The 26,893-nt window shown below is 37.1% G+C and overlaps 2 protein-coding genes and 1 non-coding gene across 4 annotated transcripts; all 3 read left to right on the forward strand.

Moving 5' to 3' along the window:
• Window positions 1-1,881: 1,881 nt before the first annotated feature.
• Window positions 1,882-4,708, forward strand: LOC147763249 (alpha-1,6-mannosyl-glycoprotein 4-beta-N-acetylglucosaminyltransferase-like). The gene is made up of 3 exons (XM_087009007.1): window positions 1,882-1,997; window positions 3,195-3,288; window positions 3,705-4,708. The coding sequence occupies exons 2-3, from the start codon at window positions 3,201-3,203 to the stop codon at window positions 4,478-4,480; spliced, it is 864 nt and encodes a 287-aa protein (XP_086865133.1). The 5' UTR covers window positions 1,882-1,997; window positions 3,195-3,200; the 3' UTR covers window positions 4,481-4,708.
• Window positions 4,709-7,842: 3,134 nt separating this feature from the next.
• On the forward strand, window positions 7,843-25,601 carry LOC106160648 (fibrinogen-like protein A). Of its 2 annotated transcripts, XM_087009006.1 has the most exons (8): window positions 7,843-8,846; window positions 11,705-12,397; window positions 12,819-12,969; window positions 22,422-22,578; window positions 22,848-22,933; window positions 23,100-23,124; window positions 23,550-23,993; window positions 24,390-25,601. In XM_087009006.1, exons 4-8 carry the CDS (start codon window positions 22,479-22,481, stop codon window positions 24,572-24,574), a joined length of 840 nt encoding a protein of 279 aa, XP_086865132.1. In that variant the 5' UTR covers window positions 7,843-8,846; window positions 11,705-12,397; window positions 12,819-12,969; window positions 22,422-22,478; the 3' UTR covers window positions 24,575-25,601. The 2 variants fall into 2 exon arrangements, with proteins under 2 accessions (XP_086865132.1, XP_086865131.1); XM_087009005.1 differs by lacking the exon at window positions 11,705-12,397 and having other exon boundaries at window positions 12,819-13,024; window positions 19,209-22,578.
• Window positions 14,812-14,918, forward strand: LOC112042228 (U6 spliceosomal RNA). Its single transcript, XR_002886451.1, has one exon. It is a non-coding gene; the product is annotated as a U6 spliceosomal RNA (small nuclear RNA).
• Window positions 25,602-26,893: the final 1,292 nt, after the last annotated feature.

Genomic DNA, 26,893 nt, shown 5'->3' on the forward strand with positions numbered 1-26,893 from the left:
ATGGGAAAAGGTAAAACTAAAAAAAGAACTTTCTATGATACACGTACAAGCCGTCATTTTAATAAGCGCCCCAGACCCGTATAAGCGTTCATGACCTTCGCGTTACAGTGTGGGACCAAGCGTCAGCGAATACTCTGTTAGTGGTACTCTTTGTACAACGCTGGAAACTGTAACAGTGGCAGTGAATGGCAGGGCCAGGCCTACGGCAACTACAATATAATCTTGACACCAGACTTCTTGTATCATATTTCGCTCCGTATATTTTCCAAATTATTTGTCAGTTTGGTGAAAATAGGCATTAATATGCTTAAAAATAAAAACGTACAAAAATTGGCGTACGTTGAAAAAACTATGATGGGATTTCGGACAAAAATTATCATGCTATCTTACTCGAATGGAATATCTCATTAGTGTGCATTTAAGTTACCCCTGATTCATATTCGCAGCAAATATAGTATGTCCATAGAAGTAGTCTACTTCTCTGGTATGTCTTACAACCCGGTGTGAACACAGCAAAATGAGTATTTTTGTCAACTTTCCAACATTTTAACAGTATTGACTTCGGTGCCGGTTATACAAAGATGCAAAATTCAACCTAGAGATAATACAATATCATATAAGGCTTATATTATTTTACATTATTATAGTACATTTTTTTATTACGTTGTGAGCATAATAAAACATTTATATGCACAATGTATTAATAAATGAGTAGCACGTAGGCGTATTAGTCCTTGTTAATTATACAAACCACGATCATCCACGTACTTAATATATAAATATATAATTTATATATATAATAGCGTACCAGGTGTGTCTTTGGCAAGGAAAGTGGTGGAACTATGGCAAGGTTTATACTATTACAGCGTTTAATTGCTGTTGGATTTTTATTTGCAGTCTGTTTATATCTTGTAACAGTCAAAAAATTTCACAGGGAGGTTCTGAGTAAAGGGGCGCAGAAGGGTGAGTTTATGACGAACTTTGCTTTACTTTGGCTGCAGAATGTCTTGATCTTCTTCTCCTTCTGTATCTTTCGGGACTGTCCCTTTTCAGGGGTCACCACAGCGGATTATCTGTCTCCACCCACACCGGTTCTGCGCATGGTCATCTTCCACTCCCGTCTCTTGCATATCCCCTTTGATCGCATCCATAAATCTTTCCACTGGCCTCCTTTGTTTCCTCTCTCCTGGTGGTTTCATTCCCAGCATTTTTTTGTCCCACATATTTTTCTTTCCGCCGTCTAAAATGCCCACAGCAGTGAAGTATCCACCCCCTTGCTTTGTCACCAAGTTTTGTCATCCCTAGAATCTCCCTCACCTGATTTCTCACTCTGTTTTTGCATGTAATCCTTAAGTGCCATACGTAAAGAAAAGTGTAGCATCTTCATCCCCCTACTTCCACTTTCTCTTCTTGGTTTCTTGTTATTGGTACCGTTTCCATCCCTGATACAGCATATATGTTCTTATGCACTGGCGGATTTAGAAAAGGGGGGTCACGGGGGTCCTGACCCCCCCCCCCCCCCCCCGCCCCTTCGGTTTCTGAATAATACATCACACCGATATTCCCCTCTTGAAATTAGAATTTTGACTGCTATTTCTTAACCGTTCCAAAGGGCACTGTTAGTTCTCCAAATTACCAAAAAATTTCCGGGGCCCTTGAGCAGGCCCCAAAACCCACATCAAGGGGGCGCTGGTCGGCCTCGCATCCGAGGCCTGTCGTTCCGGACCCCCTTCAAATAATCCTGGATCCGCCTCTGTGTATGTATGTAATTAGCTCAAAAGTACTAATTCATGAATCTATAATTCTGTTAATATTGAAACTAGAGGCACATCAATATGCAACATATTTTGAATCAAGTAATAGCTTCCATAAAAGATAATATACATGTATTGCAATGGTTTCTCAAGGACCAATGTAAATCTAATGTAACATTCACTTTGCGTATTTCAGCCTACTCCTCAGATCTGAATGGATATTTACCGATTGAAAAGAATCAGGTAACATTTTTATGAATTTTGTCAATTCCTTGAAGATTTAACCCTGAAAAAAATTTATACGCGTTCGTGGAATTAGCAGCATATTATAAATCGACTGAGTAGCTTTAGGCGCACTTATATGTCAAGCAATTCTAGGATGTGAAATATTTGCAGGATTGAGCAGGTTTTAAAAAACAAGCCGTTTACTGCTAGTGATATGATATAATGGATGTTGAAATCTTTAAAATATACATATGTAAAACATTATCCTTCAAGTCATTATACTGTATGATGTATGAGAACAAACTTTAAATCGGGTTAAGCCAATGTTTTTTAACTTGAAAGGACTATGATTTTTTTTTTAAATTAAAAATTACATTAAATCACGATATAATTTATCACATTTTTCTTTCTTGAATCAATAGTCTAATTTTTCCACACTTCTTACATAAAAGTTGCCAAGCAAAAAAAAATTCCTCTCTCCCTCGGGGTGATGGGGTTACACTGGCATGAAGGGTATCTCTGTGACTTAAATCTCGGAAAATTATTCCTGTTTTTTTTTTTCTTTTAAAGAAGAACTCCAGTCATTACATTTTTCTGCTGTAAAACCTTGGTCCTCACACGATGTATTTAATGACCGCTATATACTGCTCCTGAACTGGGGTTGTGACACAAGGTCGCACTTACCTACCAGTATGTCTGTTGACTAACTCCGTTGTCTCCGTTACCCGCTGACTCGGCCTACAAATAAATAACTGAACGACTTACTTTTTGTCTTCAAACAGCATCTTGTATACCAAAGTCAGCATTCAATAAGTTTATGTCCCTCCTTTTTCCCTCAAGTGACAAACCACAGCGTTGGAACAATGACTAGAGAATGTGTCAGTCGAGGATTTTGCAGGGTAACTCACACGATGACTACTCAAAGACGTACCGCCATAATTGCAAGCATGTTATCTTTTCACTAGAACCTCAATTTTTACCCGGGCATAACCCTAACATTTTTGAGCAGTACTTGTATATATTACTACTGTATCCCCTGTATCCCGAGTGGTCAGAGCGGGCCCTTTGGGTTATCTCAGGCCCCATTCAAAATAGGGGAATAACTTGTCCGAGGGTCAGATATGGCTGACCATGAAATAAAAACCATTTGCTTTAAGTATTGTTATTGGTGCGACTGTTGCAAAAGTTTTCAGAAATAAAACGATTCCTTTTTAGACAAGTATGAGTCAAAGTCCATCTACGCGTTCTCGATTGGATAATGTGGAACTCAGGGATGTGTCTGTTTTTGGGAACCACCGACAGAAGAAAGGTACAAAATGCTAAGCTGTATCTCTTTTCCTACTTTACTTCTTCCTTCATTCGGCCTGCACTCTTTCTCTCTCTCTCTTTCTCATCACCTTGCATCAGATCTATTTTCGAATCAACACCTTTTGAAAGAAAAATGTATAATATGAATGCCAAACATTTTAAGTAAAACAGATACAACCCCTTTTCTGTTTGTTCGTAATGTTTCAAACCTTTGCACTAACTTTTACAATTGGAGTCAATGCTGAGTTTTAAAGTTTAAATCAAATACTTCAAAGGAAAAACGCTATATTCTTTAAAAGGAAAACTGATCGATTACGTGACCTCTTTACTATGACAGTCCAGTCAAATTGGATAATTGCTTTCAAATGCCTTTGTCTCCATTAGATTGTAAAGCATATAATATTAATTAACTTTTAGGTTTCCTTACCATTGGCATCCCGTCTGTCAAACGACCAAAGGGAACTGTGTATTTGTTGCTGACGATTGCCTACATAATAAACAGGACGTCTCCCAGTGAGAAAGAGAACATTGTATTACTGGTATTCCTAGCAAATTTTGATACAAAATATAATGAAAATGTCTTGAAAAATATAAGCGCCAAATTTGATGACTACATCAAAAGTGGATTTATTCTAGTGATGCAAGTTCCAGAAAGCAACTACCCCCCATTAGAAAATTTGAAAAGGAATTATAATAATTCTCCGGAGAAAGTAAAATGGCGATCGAAACAGAATGTTGATTATGCTTTTATGTTTCTGTACGGAAGAAATATTTCAGAATACTATATTCAGATTGAAGACGATGTGATTCCCGCTCTTGGATTCTTCGAAGACATACGTGCCTTTATTTTAGCAAATGACAAGACTCCATGGATATGCTTAGAGTTTTCAGTTCTTGGATTCATAGGGAAATTGTTCAAGTCCAAAGACTTGGAGAAACTTGCAAGGTACTTGATTTTATTTTACGACGAGCAACCTTGTGATTGGCTTATTCTCCATTTCCTAATGTCAATGACTCAGAAGGAACATATCTACCACAAGCAGTCTTTATTCCAGCATCAGGGTGAATGGTCTTCTTCGGAAGAAAAGTCGAGGAAAGGACCTAAAATAAAGCTTGACATTTACTTCAAAGATGGTAAAAATAATCAGACAATAGGTGCAAAAAGAAAAGTGAAAATTAAAATCCCACGTTGAAATTCCCTTTAACCTACGTGGATTTGTCTTAGTGGGTATGGCATTAGTATTCGAATTTATTGGGATATCACATGGAGGGGAATTTTATATGTGGGGGATCACTTTAGTTAATTTTGTTCATTTTACTGAAACCTTGCTCTGATTTCTCATCATCATTATGCCAACATTGCAGAGTTACGCTCGTATATTTTTTTCTGTTCAATTCAAAAGTTTCCATTTACCGTTTGATATCACACGGGCCTCTATAGTAATATACAGAATTGAAAAGAGGCGGGTAGGGGCGGGGTAGTAGCTTGAGAGTAGACATGTCGCTTGATTGGATGAGATCCCACAGGGGCCTCCTCTTCAATTTTGTAAACTTTCTAGAGGCCATATCGGAAACAATAATTTTGTAAGTGGCAGCTATCGTCCCCCTGTCCTCATAGAGTATCTTCCAGTCAGGACGTGGGATTTCACAGACCAATCCCATTCTTTATTGTGGGCAGTGATTAATAAACTCACGCGATTCCAGATAACGGACAAGTTGCTTGTCGTTTACAGCTGTATTTGGTGCCAAGTTGAATGATGAAAAAAGTTGAAACAGCTTTGAAACGAGCGGGTTTTTTTATCCGAGTACCATTGACACATAATTGTACCCAGAAGAAAGACTCGAAATTCACACAGCTGCTGTGGTTGAATGAATATTTTAAACTGCTGTGGTAGACTGAACCCTCAAACACCGTAGGTCGATATTGCTCGCTTCCATATACAGACACTGTGTGAGACTGAATAACTTTGGGTTTCCACACCTAGATCGATCTAACAGGATCGATCCATTTCAAAGGAGTTTCTCGCTAAATTGCTTTCAGCTTAAGCGTCTTAGATGTCTTGCATGCCTACTAAAGCTGTTAAACGATAGTTAATTACCCCCTAACAACCTCAGTATGCGTGACAGACATCTAAGCCGCTTAAGTTGATTGCAATTTAGCGAGAAACCCCTTGGAGATAGATCGATCCACAGTTAGTACGATAGGGTCTGGGAATGGTCCCTTAAATTATCCTTGAGATTTGACAACAGGGTCACAGTAGACAATTGTGTCAAAAATAAGCCAGAGACATATTTGTGAATATCTAGTGAAAGAAATCTGTGACTCTGTGTTACTGACTAGGTCACTGAATCTGCGTGTCCCCGTTATTGCCTTGTCCGTTCAACGCACTTATTTTTATTTCAATTTTACTGATTGTCTTTGGTAATCATGAAGGCTCCTATCGGAAATTAAGAAAATCGGAATTTTGAACCACCAGGTACATATAGTTTTAGTCCCGACCGGTATTGTCTGCCGGCTCCGCCAGATATACGCCCATAGTTGTGTGATGCAAACTTTATTGTTTGTTGCGGATAGCTGTTACACGTCGCGGTTTGTTGCTGCAGAATGGAAACGTGTTCCTAATTAAGCCAATTGCTTTTAGACGACGCCCTTTGAACTCTGCGGCCAGTTCGACAGTCAGCAGGCTTTGCAAGACAAGATAGAGGAGAAGCTGTATTACCCCTGATATTAATGCCGCAGATCGTGCTGTAGCCTATCTACAGGACTTTTCACGTTATATTTGCTGGGGTTGTATGTTGAGTGGGTAGGTATGCTTCTGCACGGGTAGGTACGCTTCTACACGCTCTCTGCAGGGGGATATCCTCTACCAGGGCGACAGATTGATTTTCCACAGATATTCACAGATATGTCTCTAGATAAATAGACAGTCATTTCGGTCGCTTCAGCCAAAATGTCCACAATAATAACTGCGGCCCTGGTAGAGGGTAGCACGGGGATAAGATTTTTGAGGAAAATCGAGATAATGTAACCATTATCAAGGGTGTACTTATTACGCTTATTTGAATTTATATCATATTATGGCTTGTTTTCAGGGTCATTTTTTTTCCTACGTTCACTCACGTGACTTATAACAGCTTGTTGTGTTGCTTAGTGCATGTTTGCTTTGCGTTATTTTCTTAAACTCCTTTCGTAGTGTAGGACGTTCTGTCGTGTAGTGCGTTGCTCAGTGTTGATACCTTTGTGAAACTTTCCAAAAGCTTGAAAGTTATGGTTTTACTTAGTACTAAAATTTAGTAGATTTATTTTATATTCTTTAGTAGTTTAACCCTTTTAGTTTGATGTTTTTCTTTGTTTTATAATTGTTTAGACTTACAATGTTTCTTATTTTACGCTTCTTTTGTTGAAGTTTAATCTCACTTTCATTTGGAAGACTGTTAAAATAAATTTTGATTACATTAACATATTATTTATGTTAGTTTTTTTCACTAACAATAATAACTCAGTAATTCCATGTGTTCATTCCTTGTTTTACATCACTCTTATTATTGATACGCACGCAGCACTCGTTGGTCAAAACTTTCCTGACCGCCATTTTTTTAGTTACAATGCTCAGAAGTCACTCAGCTGCCCATCAGTTAAGACGTGCAGGTCAACCGCATCAACTTTTTCTCATCTTATCACATGTACAGCGATGTACAGATACTTAAATTATTTAAGATTCAATATATTCAGTACTGTAATTGTCCAAGCAGTATTTATAGAACCATAAAAGTTCTCCTGTCAATAACTTGAGAAATAACTTAAAATAAACTGATACTTTACCGGCCTATATTCCGTCTTCTGACTTAATCAGTGCATGGTGCGGTGATATCTGTAACAACTTCCACAATACCCTTCCCCCCTCCCCCCCCCCCCCCCCCCCACACCCTCTTCCTGCCCCTAATGTGAAGTTTTTTCTCTCTCCTCTCTTGTAACTCCAGAGATTGGGTTGATAATATTGGCATACGGTATAAATAAACAAGTTAATGCGCTCCAACTTTCTATTCTTATGTTATGTTATCATATTTTCATCCATCTGTTGTGGTTGTGGGCTGTTTTGGAGAAGCGCCATCCAGGTGTCTGGGTAAGCGCGCGTGATGCGAATAGAAGCTCTCCACGACGAGATCCCTGGCAGGACATGTCTGTGTGTTAAAGTCCTCAATGTGCGATTATTCCCTGGTCATTCAAGATATCTACTTGATTAAAACACTTCGTAGCTGATATTCAGTACCAGTGCTAGAGTAGTTATTGGAGCAAGGAAGCGATTGAGTGGACAGATACATGGACCCTACAAGTGGACGAGTTGTCTCAGGCCCGTAGTGAGCAATTTCAAAAGGGGGGTTCTTTTTCTGAAAAAGTGGACCCTTTTCCATATGTACCTAGATCAAATTTTACCAAGAGTGGACCTTTTCCCAGCAAAAGGAGCGGTTCTTTCGAACCCCCCGAACCCCCTGGCTACGCGTCTGTGTCTACACTCCTGATCAGGGTGTAACGAACGCCTTTAAGTGTCACTGCCACTTAGACTGTAGCTACCACAAGGATAAGTAACTTTAGCCACTCGGGTTCACTTCGCATCAAAGGGAAGTAGGGCCTACTCACGTAACAGCCTGACGTAAGTAGATAGCCGACAGATTCAGTTCTGAAGGCCTACACGACTAAAATCGAGGTTTATAGTCAAAACCGTCAATGGAGAGAGGGAGAGAGAGAGAGAGGAATGGGTTTTTAATTGACATTTTCGATGCAATTGTTTATAAATCCAACAAAATTTTTTCTCGTGCGCCCTCGCAGATTTTCGAGGTAGGCCTATTGTGACAGAGTGGAGAAAACAGTTTGATCAATGTTGAAGAAGTCTACACTTGGAGTACAGTGTACAGTGGTATTGCTGGCCAGTATTTCACAAGTCTTCACGAGTTATACATATCCGTATGCAAGCACACTTTCTTTGTAAATCGGTGCACATTCCAAGGGGTCCTCCCAGTGAAGACGGCGTTGCACCCTTTTCAGAGATAGTCCAAGCGACGCCCCCAACATTCCACTACACGCGTACGCCAACAACGCCCTCTCGATGCCAAGGGCACGTGCCGACAACACCTCTGTGATTTTGCGCTGACACCCTGACGATGACATTTCAGAGGAAGCACGCTATCCACGCCCCTGTGATTCTAAATAGCGAGCTGGCAACGAACCTTAGGTACTACCCTACCCACCCACCCAAATGTGTGAGCAGTACTCTAGTTATTCTAAACTGAATGATTTGTCGATCTCTCCGGCAACGCCTAAATACAATCGCCGCGGAGACCAGCCATTCGTGGTAGACCTGAAACACGTGTACATGTACGTTGCCTGAGGGTATTTTTTTATATCCGTTTGTGAAGGATTTCATAGACATTGAACATTTACTTTTCGTATATTTGATTGCATGCGAAAATAAGAGTGTATAAATAACATTACTAGGACAGTTATCACCAGAATTACGCCTCTTCTCTGAGGACGAAGTGCGAAGTGACTCGCCCGAAAAGGTAAGCGTAGATCTATTCGTCATTTGCCTCGTCGTTTTGAGCCATCTGACACCAGTGGCGGATTTAGAGGGGGTGGGGGGTCAGGACGCGTACTGACGTACTGCCCCCCTCCCTCCCGCTTCGATTTCTGAAAAAAAAAATCACACCATTGGTCCCCTCTTGAAATTATAATTTTGACTAGCTGAATCATAGTTCTAAATCGTACCAAATGGCACCGTTCGCCCTCTAAAATACCAATTTTTTCGGGGCCCTTAAGCGAAATCCACGCCAAAGTGTGTGTGTGTGTGTGTGTGTGTGTGTGTGTGTGGGGGGGGGGGGGGGGGGGGGCGTCGGCACTGCATCTGCGGATCTCCCCTTAAAATAATCCTTCATCCGCCCCTGTAACTATTTGTATCAGGCTTCTCTTGTATTAGTAATATTCTTATTTATAACTTTGGCATTGTTGTTGCCCTATGAGTCTCCTAACAGCTTGATTTATTACACACTCCATCGTTATATAATTCATCTGCATTGGATGTGTTAGACTGTGTATACTACTTGAGTTACCACTCGTCTCTAGTCTATGTTTTCTTTCAACAAATCTTAATTTTTTGTCAAACGCTTGCTGTGTTTTAGGAAACGGTTTTAAAACACCTCTCTTTTTTATTGATGATACATCGGGAAGGTTTTTCAACGTCTGTACATTTTAAACCATAAACTTTGCAACTTCTCATTCCAAAAAATTTGAAAAGTTTTCTGGGTCCTCATATTTTTAATTTGCCTTTATTCATCTCTTCTACTGCAACACCTGTAAAGTCTTTATATAATGTGTATAATACAGTCATTGCACTATTTCTATTCCCGGTTAATCTACCTTTTCGGTGACTTCAAATTGCGTTAGATGTCATAAAACCTTCGTTCATCTTACTGAGGTTATAACTTATACCTTCTACCTTCACTAGGAACACTAGCGGTTTTATATCTATTATTTAGTTTCATGTACTCTGAACATGGAAACCTAGTGCAAAATGCGTTAGCGGACACCCTTCATCTGCTATTTATCATCATCATCATCATCATGTACCCAGTGCACCCAGCTCTTCGGGCTTACAAGACACCTGTTTCATATTATTTTTTGTCTTAAATCAAAAATCCTTACAAAAAATTTTGCTAATTGCCTCAATTTTTTCCATTAAATATTTTATATCATTTGTTTGGATACCCAACTTTTCATAAAATGTTTATCTATCTGCTTTATTTTTATATCAGTGGCTGCCAATGGTGCGCGCGTACTAACTTACTACATGGTGATACTTGCATATCCATAAACATATCCTGTGCTTCTAATACATAGTCTACTATGGGCACATCCTGTCCTAGCTATTCTACATGTAAAGTCGTCTATTTCTTTAAAAGCCTCCCTTTTAACGAACAGAACCTTTGCTTCTATAAAGTTTAAAAAAGAGACGTGTTGATATACAGCTCTCTTGCAGTAAAAAGTAAAAAATATGCAGTAAAAATATTCATAACAACAACAACAATACTACTACTACTACTACTACTACATCAGAATGAAGCTAATCTTAGCTCCAGTACAACAGCCCCTTACTCCCTGTGGATATTTGCCCAGTTAATGTTTGTCTTAAATTATCTTTCAATCTTTGTTCTATCAAGGACAGTATAGAATTATCTGACATATTCGTAAATAATAAATGTATCAGTTCCTTCCGTACACACCTTATCCTATCTATATTTCTGTTAAGCAGATCTTTACAGCACGCTTATGTAATACAGTTTTTCGAGCAGCGGATTTTCAACCAATATTTAAAGATTCTAAGCTTTCTACTTAGAAGAAGTGGGAATCTCCAAGTTTCATAATCCACTAAGCTTTTACTAGTGCTTCTTTTGACAACCAGCATTTTTTAAAAAAAATTCGGATGTAGCTTTTTTTACAACCCTTACCATTTTAAATCCCCATATTTCTGATGCATAATATTTAAAAAAATCTCGCGTACGTATCAAATATTGCACATGCGGTGGACACATTATAGTTCAGAATTTTGAACATGCCACTAAAAGCAAACAATGCTTATTTACCTTATTCTACTTTTTTTATTTTGACAAAATTTACCATTAAAATTAAAAAGTAAACCAAAATAACTGAACTGATTCGTTCTTTCTAGCTCAACGCCGTTATATTTCCATGTTTCATCACCCCTCTTCAAAACACCATTGTTTTAACTGTATTTACTGTTGACTTTCACTTTTGTGAGTATTTTTTGCAGGGTAACTTATAGTTTGTGTAATCCTTGAGGAGTTTCATAGCATACATAAGTAAGAAAAGATTTATGTTCCGTGTTTCTACACTATCACAATTTTCCGATAAACGAAAAGTTTCGACATCATTTACATACAAAATGTAAAGTAGTATATAACTGAAACAATATATATTAATACAAGATTTAACACTGCGGTACCGATTTCTAATAATTCGAAGTAAATTACCTTGAACACCGAGTTTTATCAATTTATTGATTTTTCTTCTCCCTTCTTTTTGTTCTCTATACTTGTAGCAGATACAATATAGGGAACTGCGGGTCTGTGTTTCTATGGTAGATATCGCCTTTAAGGGACCCCTTCGCATACCCCCTCTTTGTAGACCCATACTTAATTTCTTGGCTTCCATTATCTGTAATTTACTTTAACTTAAACAAATGCTTTGTCAGCTATAAGGTCCAACAAATCAAGAATGAAAAAATGCTGCAAGTTATAATTACTATTCTCATATTGCATAATTTTCATTCAGTTTATATTCTTCTGTTATTGGTTTGCGTGACTATTTACCCCTTTATGAATACCGTTTCTTACTTTTTTCTTAGCGTAAACACCCTAAAACACGTGTATAATCCAGCCGTAAGTTCAGTAATCTTTGAGATATTTTTCTCACTGTCTTAAGTTATTAATATATTCAAATTTCTATTCCGTTATGAGCAAAAGGGTTCATTAGCTTTCTAGTTGGTTCATAGACGTTGACAACTCACGTCAGTCTGATTAAGGCCTTCGTCCGGCCGGACCGCAAGCTAACGATCTGAATAATATTTTCAGCTTTTGCTAAAAGATAACCTTCTTTGATACATGCACTTGACTTTGAGCTTTTCAGTTGTCATTGCATCAGTCATAGTCAAGATAAGTACCGCATTTGTTTATATTACCAAATGGCATGGGGCACTAGTTGTGTTGGACCGTAAAAACTATCCGGACTATCATGTTTCCAAGGAAAACCGGAGGGTTGGTGATGAAAGTTACAAAAATCATCTGTCTAAAGCAGGGGTTGGTTTTTTAAATTTATCCTGCCCATTAATCTGATTTCAGTAAAACATTAATTCGACACTGAAGTTTTCAGACGACAGCTGAGTGGAGATGCATGCACAGCAGACCTAAAAAAGCAGTTTTTGCATTGGATTAAGAGAAGATATAGTGAGCCGTCTATTGCTTAATTACTTACTATTAATATCACTCTGGCGCCTTGGTGAGAAGGATAGATCCATGTTAAACTGTGCAAGAATTTAGCGGTGAGGTCGGGTAGTATTATACTGTAATATGCATGAGTCATTTTTTTCACACACACACACACACACACACACACACACACACAGAAAGAATTTGTAGTGTTATATTTTTATAGTCAAGATTGTTATTTGGTGTAAATTGTTTAGGTGATTTTGTACTTTTCTAATAATTGTTTCCGACTGTCGGGACTGAGGGGGGGGGGGGGGGGGGGGGGAGGAAGTAAATCGTGGATTAAAAAAAAACAAAACAATTTGTACTCTTGCAAATATTTTATAGAGAGTGCAAGGGTTTTACTATGTTGTTACATGTAGAAGTTAACTTTATTAGCACATAGCATCGTTTTTATTCTTGGGTTTGTTTTAGTATAGATCTGCATAGTTCGTATACTGTCATAATTTCACCAGTATTAACTTCTACTTGTAGATTTAAGGGATCACAGGGTAATACATGATGGGAAGCACGGATAAAGATGTTGAACTTCCACATATAAAATACCAGAACAGAGCTCCTAGGAAACGAATAAGAGCCAAGGGAGCGAATTAGATCTGAGGGTCATCGTGGAGCCGTAACACGCGTATCCTTTTGCAAGTCTTTGAACCTTAGGAAGTTTATTAAGAGGAAAGCTGTAGGTAAGGTCGCATTTTCCAATCAAACGCATTTTGCAACTGGTTGCATAGCGTGGCAATACTGGTATAGGCGCATTTTGACAACCCAACCAAAGAAAAACTTGGATACGCATTTTGAAACCGCGACGCATTTTTGACCAGTCTTCTTTTCTTTTCAAGCACTGGTACTATATAGTGATGCATGAGAAATGGGGTGGGGTTACCTTGACACCTTATTATGAATGCTGGTGTGGAAAAAGTAAAATAAAATAACTTTTTGTCAGGAAGGAGCATGGGCCCTCTTGAATTATAATGCTAATGAAGTTGGAGGGTGAGGTTGTCTCTTCAGTACTGCAGTAGATGATCTATTTTTTCACGTGTAATTCCCCTTATATCTTTCTACATTTAAAATTTACTTATCATAATGGTTTGGGGAGAGTTAAAGGAAATTACAGTAAAAATAGAATATCATCCAATCTCAGGGGGCAGCTAATGACATTCAAGTTTTGAAGGGCCCTTGTTAAGTGTACTTCCCTGATGATTGGTTTATACTAGTACAGGTACGTGTAAATCCCCAAATTTCAAGTTCCTCACTCAACCTCACTTGATTAGGCGTAAGGCGTCTATCTCCCCCTGTAACAGTAACTGATAAACACTCTACCCCTCTTCTATTTCTCTATAGAACTTTTCACTTTTACAAACCCGTTTCAGTGACCTAAAAAGCAGAAAATCAAACTTCTTATGGCTGAAAATTAAACTTGTTAATGTGCATTCACATCTTCCTTTCTTTACAAAATGCGATGCGGTTGCAAAATGCAACTCTACATTATATTGTACAGGTATTGCAACATTTTTGTACAAAGCACATGACAAGTTCATCAAGATCATTTTAGAGTATCAGTGAGCGTCTTTGTGTGTCTTTGTGGGAAGTTTTCTTTCATTGTTTTTGTTTTTACTTGGATAGACATCGAAATGGTTTCATATGGCCCAGAGTTAACTTTACCGTTGAGCCAGTATTACATTGTATCATTTTGTTTCAAAATAAGATACATTATAACTGATTAAATGGCACTGCATTTAGTCAGTGCAACATTGTATCCCTTTGTTTTAAAGTAAGCTACAATGTACAAATTTGACCAAGTATTGCACTGGTCCACTCTTTAAAGAGAAAAGCATCTTTTGGGGAGATCCTTTTGGAGACGCAGAACCAAAAAGTTTTGGGGAGACTTGTGAGGCCTTCACTTTGTAGTATGGATGGCAAAATATGGGAAAACCGACTGACCTACATATCTGCTCTGGTTTTTTAAAGGTTATTGCTTCTCTTTCTGTGCCTTTGGATTACGTTTTATGATAAGCAAGCTAAATCTCCAATATTTAGATGGTTTGAGTTTACTTGCCTTATTACTGCAATGCATCTTGTACGTGAATTAAGAGTTTGTGTTGTCTTTAAGGGTGTTCTTTGTTGTCGGTTAAGGGTTGTTATTGTCACGTGACCCCCACCAGGTGGCAGCACGCATGCGCAAGGTCAATACTCCGTACTATTTTTAGACTTAAGCAAGAAAATGGCCATGGGAAATATGAAATAGAAATAGAAATTAAATAAATAAAAAAATAAAATAATCATTTATTTCAACAAATTCATTTTAAAAATTAAATAATGTTGAAGAAATAGACCTGCTTGTGAAGTTGTACAGCATTTAAGCTGGATTGGTGAAATAATTGATCAAAACGTGGGTCTGTGAACACTACTCACCTATATTGCCTTTGTTAATTTGCATACTATATAAAGGTGAGGGGGAGGGTAGTTAAATGTCCTCACTTCGGTGGGACATATACTAAAATTGGAACGATACAGAGAAGATTAGCATGGCCCCTGCGCAAGGATGACACGCAAATTCGTGAAGCGTTCCATATTTTTTTCCCACTGAGAAAATGCGTTGTGTCAAAAATCCCAAAATTAGCACTTGTAAGGCCGAAAAACTACATTTAAGTAATAGTTTCTTTTAGAAAAGGAAAGATTTGTTTGTTTTATGGATTTCACAAAAGCGTTTGATTGATTATTATGCTTTATTGATTGTACAAAAGCGTTTGATCGTCTATCGTCTATTTTTCTTAGAAAAATGCATTTCATCAGAACCTCATATCTTTGTACGTTTTAGAAGGGAAAGGTGCACTTAAATCACATACTCTTGGGGGGATGGAGCTGTTTATTTGTCATTTATGGAATTCAGAAAGTTATATTATTAATTTTTTAAAAAAATATTGATTGTTAAATGCGTTTGATAACGTTTTTTTAAATATTTTGTTTTGGTTTTTAACACAAAACTGAAGGACAAAGAAAAATCTTAACCACATTATGTTAGAGAAGGCACTAGTCTCTCTTAGCCAAGTGAAAATGAAAAAAATATTGAAGCAGGGCTTATTTGAGATATTGAGCCTTAAAAGTGAATGCGCACCTTTGATTTTCGTGAAAAGAAAGTAGTTAAGTTTACCATTATAGAGTATAAAGATCATCAAAGATGGGTTCAAAAAGGAACAGACTTTTAACACGATCAAGCTTAATTTGCTATTTGATATGAAATTTCATATATATCGGAAGAATATTGTATAATTATTATTATTAGATATACTATTGATATTTTTGTTGTAGTTTTTAAAACATTCATGTAACCGCTGAGGGGTGAAAGCCTCTTGTACTTCCACCTACATGTATTTTGCTGTGTCACGCATTCACAAAGAGAGAGTACAGAAGCAAATTGAACTGGTGTAAAAGGAAGAAACATGGGTGAAGAGAAAAAAATAAGAAATTCAGGAGAACGTGCTGGAGAACCAAGACGAAGTGATCGGTGAAACACGTCAAAATAATACGACTGAAGCGGATACTGCCAAGAATCAAGCACCGTCTTTCCAGCGGGACAATAAAATAAGTGAACACATTATTTAGGTCTGTACTTAAATTTGCGTACATGTACTACATGTAGCTACATGTATTTGCACCGGGAAGTACCTCGTTGTGCAGTTATTAACTTAAATTACAGGAAAGGTATAGAATAAATGCGACTTCAGGAAGAAACCACAGGCCGGGAAAGAAGTGGATGGCTGAATGTAATCTAAGCTAAAATGAAGTATGCAGACCCATCATAAAAAGAAGATGGCACACTTGGAGACATCTCATAGACATTTTACAGAAACACAAAGGTCATGAAATGTACACAAAAAACTTGTCGCATTTAGGCTAAGGAACACTCCCTTGCACTCAGTCAGCTACTAGTAGTAAAAGTAATTTTCAGAAATGCACAGTGGAATCTGCAGTGGAATTTTGTACTGTAAATGTAAACGGAATTGTAAAGAAAACTCCAGCCTGAAACGACAAGTGTACGGACCACTCTCAACTCGATACTCTCAAGAAAACGACACGGAAAACACAGCCCAAAGTCAATTATTCTCGAGGTGAAAGGAGAAATTTAGCTCTACTCGGAAATTACGGAGAAAATGGAATAATTAAGGAAATTGCATACAGTGGACGTGCAACGCTAAAGTTTTTTAGTCTCTCAACTTCAATTAAAGACAAATCCACAAAGATACAGGTCTTTGTACTGTACAAACAAAACTGTATCCAAGGGGAGGATAACAGACATGGAGAAGGCTAGCTAAACCATCTCAGACTCAATCAAAGGAAAATAATACAGGTGACAGTGCCAACCAAAGCAACGACCCTCATAATGAGCAAAAGCATGCAGGCCTTGGCAAAAAGAGTGGAGCTCCATATTAATGACGCTGCCAGCGAGAAAAAGATAAGAGACCTGGAAGAGACAATAAGAAACTACACCTCCAGCTTAACAAAAGGCCGGCAGATACACGAGATAACAGCAGCGAGACAACCTATAGGACACCAGGTAACTTTACCAATTTTAGCCTAGAGCTGTCGTTGTTCAGGTAGGACCACCCCGAGGGAATTGTCTCCCTCCTCACCAGGTGCACACATGCGTGAGTCCCTATTAGCCTTTTTCATCTTTTCCGGAAATTGAAATTGCATTGTGGGTAGGGGAGCCCTGCTACGTCGAAACACTTACAGCGGTGCTTAAAACCATATCTGGGTTTACGCGCTTTTAGTCCCGCTACTACAATAACAGTAAGCGAGATCGACACATGAGGTTTAATAAGTTCCCAACAAACCCGTTAGAATGAAAAATATGGTAGAAAGAAAGGAAAATATAGCAGGTTTGGATCAAAAGCAGGGCACCGCGTTTGCGCTGAACATTTCGAAGGCGGGAAGAAAAACTATAATATTAGGAGATCAACGGTGCTTTAATAAAAAACAGAAATGCTTAGTTAAACAACGGATATAACGAACTATCGGCAAATAGAACTCGGGGTAAAAAATGCAAGAAAAAAACATTATAAAGATTTGAAGAAAAAATTGAAGAATAGGCCGGGGCCTAAAAATTTTAAAATCTTAAAAGAAAAGACTTCAAGCATGAGATTATGGAAAAAGAAAGTAAAAGCTGTGAAGTTCTACACGGGGATTCTACTTACAAAAAATTCAAGAACTTTCACGACTTTTTGTGTAACAACAAAGAGAAGGTTTGAAAAGTTTTGTATGTAATATCCTTTTTGTGTGTGTTTTATTGATAAGTGATCATTTTAAATGTTGTAGGCCCATCACAGGTTTTAGTCTCTAATAACCCTTAGCAGGGTGGGTTCTATTTTTTTTAACGTGAGACGTTAATAAAATTTTTATTATTATGTATTCAGTCCCGTATACGTATTACTGATTTGTACAAACGGGGCTCATATTATCAAGATCAACAGAGACATACGAAGAAGAAAGTACATCGGCTCTTGTTGAACGCGTTATCGGCGAAATAAAAAGTTATTTATTTCTGAACTCAATGACAAGAGAATTGGAAAATACAAAAAATGCAGAAAAGCCTTTCTGTAAGCTACACGTACATAATACATGTATGGTAAAGACAAAATGGATAATAAACATAATCCAACAACGTATTTGTAAAATAATACAAATATGCTAAGCATTAAAGTAGGCCTACGTATATTTAACTGTCTTAGATAGTTGAAAAGTATGAAATGTGTGGGAAACACTTTTTTGAATGATTTAATTGTCTGTGATTGAAAACGATGAAAATACGCCTGAAAACATTTAAAAATCAAATAATTTGGCCTCTTGCTATAATTTTGTTTTTGTTTCAGTTTGACAAAATTTTCATACTTGTCAGACCGAAAGGCTGACATTTTTTACCTGTCGTAAATTTTGTACATATACTAGAGTAAGACACGGTAAACTTTAATTATCGTCTGGGAAAGAGTCGCCTCACCTATTTAACACTTAAAAGGTTTTAATTACAGAGGAAAGGTCGTAGTTGTGGCCGCCCGCCTTACCGAACAATTGAACAAGTAACACCTGATGCCTTATCAGGTACCAAACGATTTAATCAGTTCACCGACGAACGATCTGCGTGTCAGTTTTACCTGTATACACAGTAGCTACGAGTCAAACAATGCAGGAAATCTTTTCATTTTATCACTTTAAAAATCTCTTAAGATATCCTTCAAACAAGACATAAAAATCGTAATGAATTGACACTGCCGGTACATGAGGTGATATCGCCACAGCTTGCATATATACATGTACATAATTGTGAAGACGTAGGCCTGCGCACCTGTCCACACTCTTGAAAGCTGTGTACGAGTCTACTGGCTATTTTGATTTTATATATTAAAAAAATAACGAGTCTCTTTCGCATATCTTTATTATCGGAAGCATTTAAAAGAACTCCGAAGCTTTAGTTCGTCATCACTATTGAAAGTACAGCCAAGGCTCGGACGCTTAGGTGAAGTCTAGTTGTAAAGCGCATCGTATTTAAACTGAGAAAGAAAATATTTTATTGCTTGATTCTCCGTCCAAATAGCTGTTTCTTGCCTACAGTTTACGCATTTCTGTGCTTCAGCCACCTTTTTAGCTTGACAGAAAGCAATGCACGCTTCATACGACCTTTTTATATGCGCACCTTGTGCATCATCTACACCTAGCATTGCCATGCTGGAAACAGCAGAGGACCACTATGACCCCTGTGGCGAGCGGTAGAGAATGGTAGACAGAATTAAGGATAATGATCTATATATAATATTTAAATTTTGAGAAATATGTTTGGATAATATCAGGGCGATGGGTGCGTATTTATTTCAGGAGGTGGCTGGTGGTTTGGCAAGTGCTCCAGATTTCACCTAACTGGATATTGTCCTGATTGCAAAAATGCCGTTGACATATCTAATATGGCAGGGAAAATGAAATGCGTGGCCATCACAGGTATTAACTGTGACTTAGGGTGTGGGCTGCAAGCAGCTACGATGAAGTTACGGCGAAATAATTAGATGTGTGACTAACTAGAATCCATGATCAAGTGCGCGCCATGTTTGATACTCGGTAAGTTAGGGACACAAAGATACATTTAATTGAATAACTCAGCATGTGGACTGAGTGCAGTGTTAAACTTAACAGCATTTTTGGTCACCACAATTATCATAATATATTATACGCTTACTTCATAGACATGGAGAGTACAAACGAAACTATCCAGTCTGCGCAGCAAGCATATTATCATGTGGAATCCGTAGGTACGCCTGCATATATCCCTTAGCGTGCTGAGGCAGGCGGCGGCTGTGAGAAATTGTACAAATTAACGGCCTAGTAGCCTCTACATTTTTGTCATGCTTTTACTGTTGACAGTGTTTGCAAACCCTAAGACCGCAGGATGTAGCAAAATCGTATAATATTACTTTGCACAGCATAGTTCTTGTACGAACATTGTTCAGTAGATTGTTGTCATGAATATTAGTTGAACATGTTGTTTACCCCCTTTCCCGTTCACATTTGGTGATTTTATGAGGCATAACAATTATAAAGATATAAGTGTAACGAACTTGCTTGGATTTTTAAAAGTGCGTTTTTTTATTTTGACCACGTTGGTGCTGAAAAACAGAGGGCTGTACCGACAACGAATTGCTATTCAAACAGCAGCAAGGAGAATGTACAAAAACTTTGCTGACACTGAAAACTTTTATCTATCGTTTTTTTATGTTTTGTTATGTTCTTTTGTTTTCCCCAGCGCTTTTATTACCTGCATTTTATCCTGTTTATTTTACAGCAGTTGCAGTCGCTCTAAGCAATTAACGTCGGCTATGTTTGATCTGTTAAACGTAAATGGGATGTTGGCTTATAAAGTCTGTTCATTTAATTTAAATTTATTTATCTTATTTATTGTTATCCCGTGGTAAAAATGAACAACTTATCTAGGACCGCTTTATGTGATTGATTGCATCATGTTTTAATACATTTGTTACCCGACATTATTGAATGATGGCCCCAGTCCTATTGGCTTACAATGTCTCACAGTCTTATCTTAAAGGGTTGTTATTATACTATAGTTAAATTATAGCAATTTTTTTTCTAGAAACAAACCAGTGCCTCTGTGAATGTCTGTGAAGTATGTCCTCTAGTACTGCCAGTCCCTCCCCCCAAAAGTATAATATCAATAAAAATAACCCGTCTTTATCAAGCCAGCCCTTTTAGCGTTAATCTTAACAGCAGTTTTGTTCGCTACAATGATCATTATGCATTTTACACTACATGTAATATCATACAAATGGAAAGTGCCAACGAACTATCCAACATGCGATGGACACATTTAGAAACATTCTCGTCAAAGTAAGGTAGTTTTGCAATCCATTAATAGTCGAATAAATACTAAACCTAATGGCAGAGTCAGAAAATAAAAGCACCGATATATATCAACAATCAATGTAAATTTCAGTACAGTAATTTTAAAGTTTAAAATTTAAACGTTTATATGTTAACTTTCCATGTTACACTAGTAATAAACTAACCCATTCATGTTTTAGTTTTTATTTAGGTGTTTTGAATGTCTCTGACACACTTATTAATATTTGACTGTTTGTATTGATTTTAAGGAAGGTTCAACTCTATGCTTAAGGTCATTACTTATTTTTGTGGACAACATTCTTGTGTGTATCAAACCGTGTTTCCTTCAATATTTTATTTCAGTTTTGTTTACTAACAACTTAAACAACGCCTTACACGTTCAGGATAGAATATCTTCTGCACTCTGCCCAGAGACTGCTCTACTAATTCGGATAATAAATTATAAAGGTCAAAGTGCCAACAAGTAAGGCATGTGATTGTAAGGCATGGTTATTTCACCATATCAGTTGGTCGTTTCGGGCATTATAGTAAATAAATCTACTTACTTGCTTTTTAAGAGATTTTGTCTACTTGCATTTTCTATGTTAGGTCATTAGAGTATAGACTCAAAGCAACTTAAGTGTTGAGACATAAGTTAATCAGCTAATTCCAGCTGAAGAGTAAGGATATTGTGATTGATTTTTTGGGGAATACAGAGTTAAATGAAATTAGATAATTTGTATGCATCCTTATTTGCACTGAAATGAATTTCATTTGTTTTGATCCTCTGGAAAAATAAGACAACTCGGCAGAGACCATTTAAGATGATTGATTATATCATGTTTTAATATATTTTTATCCAATATTCCTTATGAATTCTCCAGTCCCATTGGTTTACAGTGTTGCACGGTCCCTTGGTACTTACAGGGTTATAGATACACTCCTGTTATACAGCAAATTTTTTTCGAAGGAGAATCTTATAGTTCTGTGAAAATCTGAGTCCTTCACTTCCACTAAGCAATGTGTGTCATGAGCTTCATTGTTACACACTTCACCAGCCAATGTGCTAGATGAGCTCCCTTTTCACCGGACGGTGGGTCATATGTTGTGATCATGAAATGTGTATTAAAATGCATTTGGGATCACATCTGAATACTATTATCTCTCTGCATATTTTAAAATACACCCCGTTTGGTATCTGGATTCATAAAACCGACTTTGACCGTGATCCTTTGCTGCCTTTTTACCCTACATTCCTTGGTTTACACCATCCCCACAAAGTGTTGACGACCCCAACTACTATGTACACTTCAAAAGAAGGGAAAGATATACTTTGGAGAGTTCTGTTATGTCGTGATTTGGGTGAAAAAGCCAAACCCTAATACAAAAATCTAAGCCATTAAGTGCACCTGCATCGTCAAATATTCATAATGTTGAGATGATTGTTTATGCCTTCAAATTTGTCACATATCCAATATTAATGTATTTACATCAAGGCGATCAATAACACTACATTTAAAAGAAATGGGCATTGATTATATAGAGAAAGTTTTCAAAACGCACAGCTTCGATATCGTTGTTGGTTGGCATCTTTATAAATCTTCACGACAGCAATCCAGTGGCGTAGATTTCATCCTGGGGCAAAAGATGCTTTTTAAAATATTTTTATTTACATTTCTTGAATTGTTCACAACACAACAGAATGTCAAATATGCCTGTTTCGATGGTACCAAAGACGCCATTTTACCGTCATCTACAATGAAGAAGGTGACAGCCGAGAGCACCATAAGCTGTGCATTGCAATGTTCTCAAACAAAGGAATGCCGTTCATGGAACTACTATAAAACTAGGAACATAGGTAAGGGTCATATACAATATTGTGTTAATGCTGATGTTTTGTAAAAATCGAGTAATATTGTTCTTACAGTGACAGGAAACAAAGGAAATTGATTATTGAAGGAGACAGTTTATAAATATATTTCCAGGATAAGTTGTATGATAATCGTGCATTTTATGAACATTACCAATTTAATAAGGTAAATAGTAACGGTTTTCCCAATTAGACACGATTGCTCCAATTTAATGTCATTGTAGATATGTCAAAATTCACTGTTGTTATTTTTACAGAAAATTGTGAACTGAATTTCCGCAAAGTTCTCAACAGTGACATACTAGTACGTCATGATGGCGGGATCTATTATCAGGACGCCAAGGTAAGTAGAGTGTATTCTTTCCCAAAATAAGGAATTATTTTAAAACAATATAGAGAAAGCATAAATCGATAAGGTAGTCAGAAGTCTAAAAGCAATTGAATGTTTGTTTTTTGATTGAATATGTATCACCTCTTTACATTCTTGAAATCTTCTTACCATATTTCAGGATGAAATGGATTGCAATGATCTAGGTAAGTTTGTAGCATTTTATTTTTTGTATGTATCTATGTAACAAAATTCAGTCACTTTGTTGTCTTGGTCTGTATCCAAACATATTCATATCTTCAGGGTTGAAATGGCTGTTGCTTTGTTTTGGCAAGAAATATTGAATGGTGTTGCATAATAAAGAACTCGCAACAGTACTGATTTTACTGTGGTAAATGACTTAATTAATAGGGGTTCTTGACAGAGAAGACTCTGTGTATAATATGACACTTATCTACCCCAATCGTTTCAAATTATCCCCTCTAAATGTTGCACACCGTGTTCATCATCATCTACAAAGTTTTTAAACAATCGCTAATGAAATGCGCTCGACCGCCTACACACTTACACACACACACACACACACACGCACATGGGCCACAGCAATGAATTTTCCTACTTATTTTTATAGAAGGTACAGGAATGTTGCCTATCAAAATAGCGGGATTTGGAACAAAAGAAGTTTATTGTGACAACGGATGGCTTGTTTTGATGAGAAGATATGACAACACAATGAACTTTAACAGAAGCTGGAATGAATATAAGATTGGTTTTGGGGATCCCCGCTTACAGTTCTGGATGGGCAACGAGGCCCTTCATGCGTTAACCAATCAAGGAGATTACTCCATGCTGGTTGATATGTTGTCCTGCAACGACAATTATTACTACGTCAAATGGAACGTGTTTAGAATTAAGAACGAAGCAATGAAGTATGCTGTAGACGCCCTTACTCTCGAGTCCTACAACACAACGAGCACGACTGGACTGCTAGAAATCCGCGGACGTCCTTTTGGAACTACTGACGACACTTCTGCATACAGTGGTTACCTTAATGAAACGTGTGCTGAGCGTCACGGTAGGCAATACTTATCTTATCAAAAATAGATAAGAATGAAAATTCAGTAATTGAGATTTATGACCTTAAAGGGCGTATATAATTAGTAAAAATCATCAAAATTTTAATTATGCCCAATTTGTGTGCGCTTCTTCCTACATTTTGACATACAGATATTTTCATCACATCTGGGAGATGAATCAACAAAGTTGCAACATGATTGTCATCAGAATTCATGACCCTCTGATTGATTATATCTCCACTGTTTTCCTCGGTCAAAAATGCGCCATTAGATTATTTGTCAATATTCTGCTTACTCTTGACATCATCAGTCTACATGTATTGTATTCAGACGTCACACAGCTAGATAATGATCTGTTATGTAATTTGTGATGGAGCACTATATATTTATTTCAGGTGGTGGTTGGTGGTTTAGTTGGTGCACTAACTTTCACCTAACTGGAAATTATCTTGATTGCACTAATACTGGTAACATACCTAACATGCAAAAGAAAATGAAATGCGTGGCCAACACAGGCATTAACTGTGACTTAGGGTGCGTGCTGCAAGCAGCAACGATGAAGTTACGGCGAAAAAATTAGATGTGTGACAAACTAGAATCCATGATCAAGTGCACGCCATATTTGATACGCGAACTAGTTAGACCAAGGATGCTGTTTACCTCTTTCACATTTGGTGGCTTTATGAGGCATAACAATTATGAAGATATGAATGTTATTTTCTTGCTTTAAACTTTTGATGTGTGTCTCCTTATTCTGACCCCGTTGGTGCTAAATAACATTGAGGGCTGTACCGACAACGTATTGCTTTTCAAGCAAGCAGAAAGGAGGTTGTACGCAAACTGTATTGACACTGACATTGACACTATGCTTACTTTAATCTATCGTTTTTGGTGTTTTGATATCTTCACATGCTTTCCCCAGAGCTTTTATTACCTGCATTATATACTGTATATTTTATCGTAGTAGCAGTCGCTCTAGAAGCAATTTTAATGTCCGCTATGTTTGATCTGTTAAACGTACATGGGTTCTGATGTCTTATAACATCTGTTTACATAATTTGTATTTATTTATCTGTTTCCTTAAATAAATTTATTGTATTATATTTCATAACAATTTGTTCTATTATGATATAAATGAATTAATGGACCTTAAGGTTTTATCTGCTTATCAGTCGGGAAAAACCGGAGGTACATAATTGAGCAAGAAAGAGGCAGTTGTTCCAGATCAAACCATTCTAAAATATTTCAACTTTAACTTCAAACAGAATATGATAACTTTTGTTATATTTAATTGATGTTTGTATTATTTGTTTGCATTTAGCTGTTATTAGTTCGTTAATTACTTTAATTATTGACGTTTTGTTCTAAAAAAGGAAGAATTGAGTTGAGACCACTTAAGTTGATTGGCTGCTTTATTCTTTAATACATTTGTTATCCAACGTTTCCCAGTGAATACCACAGTCCTATTAGCTCACAATGTCTCTCAGTCTTATCTTACAGGGTTGTTAATATTCTAAAGTTATAGCAATTTTTCTAGAAACAACCCAGTGCCTCTGTGAAAGTCTGTGAAGCTTGTATTCTAGTACTGCCAGCCCCCCCCCCCCAAATACCAATAAAAATGACCCATTTTGATCAAACTAGCCCTTTTAGCGTTAAACTTAACATCAGTTTTGTTCGCCACAATGATCAAAATACATTGTACACTGCATGTGATTTAGATATGGAGAGTGCCAAAGTAACTACCTAACACTTGGACACATTCAGAAACATTCTCGTCAAAGGTAGAAAATTTAGAAACCCATGACTTGTTGGATAAATACTAAGCCTAATTGCATAGTCAGATGAAATTGCTTATTGATGAAAATAAAAAACTGATACATATTGACTATCAAGATAAAATTCTAGTACAGTAATTATAAACCAAAATATAAAAGTTTAAAATTTAAAAGTTCAAATGTTTATCTTTTAAACTTTGCATGTTGCACTTGTAATAAAATCATCGATTGATCTTTTAGTTTTGATTTAGGTGTTTTGAGTGTCTCTCGTACACGTATTAACATTTAACAGTTTGTATTGATTTTAGAAGGTTCTACTGTCTATGGTTAAGTTCATTACTTGTTTTTGTAGACAACTTTTTTGCGTGTATCAAACCGCGTTTCTCTCCATATTTTATGTGCACTTTGTTTACTAGCAACACCTCGCCCAGTTTCAGGATAGATTATCGGCGCTGTTCCCAGAGACTTTTCTACTAAATCAAATAATCATTTATATAGGCCAAAGTGCCATTATGTAAGGTTTCTGCTAGAACTAGATCTTTTGACTGCCTGTTTTTGTAGTACATGTAAATTGTTTTTTATGTGCATTTTGTTTAGCAGCAACGAGATACTCAAATTCAGCATAGAGTATCCTCGGCACTCTTCCCAGAGAATGTTTTACTTAGTCAGATAATTTATTATAAAGACCAAAGTTCCAATAAGAAATACTTATGCTAGAACTAGAACTAATGACTGTCTGGTTATATGTCACAAGATTATTGGCTAGTTTCTGGCGTTATAGTAAATAAATTTGCTTACTTGCCTTTTTATGTAATTTCTATCTACTTGTGTTTTCTATGTAAGGTCATTAGAGGTATAGATCCAAAGCAAGTTAACTGTTGAGACATAAGTATATCAGCTTGGTCCAACTGAAGGGTATGGGTATAGGTATCATCCTTGCGTTTAAATGATTGACCGTTTGCTTTTTTCTTCATAATCAATTGTATTTTCAAAAGTGATTGATTTTTTTGGGGAAAACAGTTAAATGAAGTGAGATGTTTTGTATGCACCGTTATTTGCGTTGTAATGAATTTCATGTTTTGATCCCTTTGGAAAATAACAACTCTGCAGAGACCACCTACGAT

The sequence above is a fragment of the Lingula anatina genome, chromosome 3 (assembly GCF_051362555.1).
Source record: "Lingula anatina isolate TDL-2025a chromosome 3, LinAna3.0, whole genome shotgun sequence".
In the NCBI taxonomy this organism is placed as follows: Eukaryota; Metazoa; Brachiopoda; class Lingulata; order Lingulida; family Lingulidae; genus Lingula; species Lingula anatina.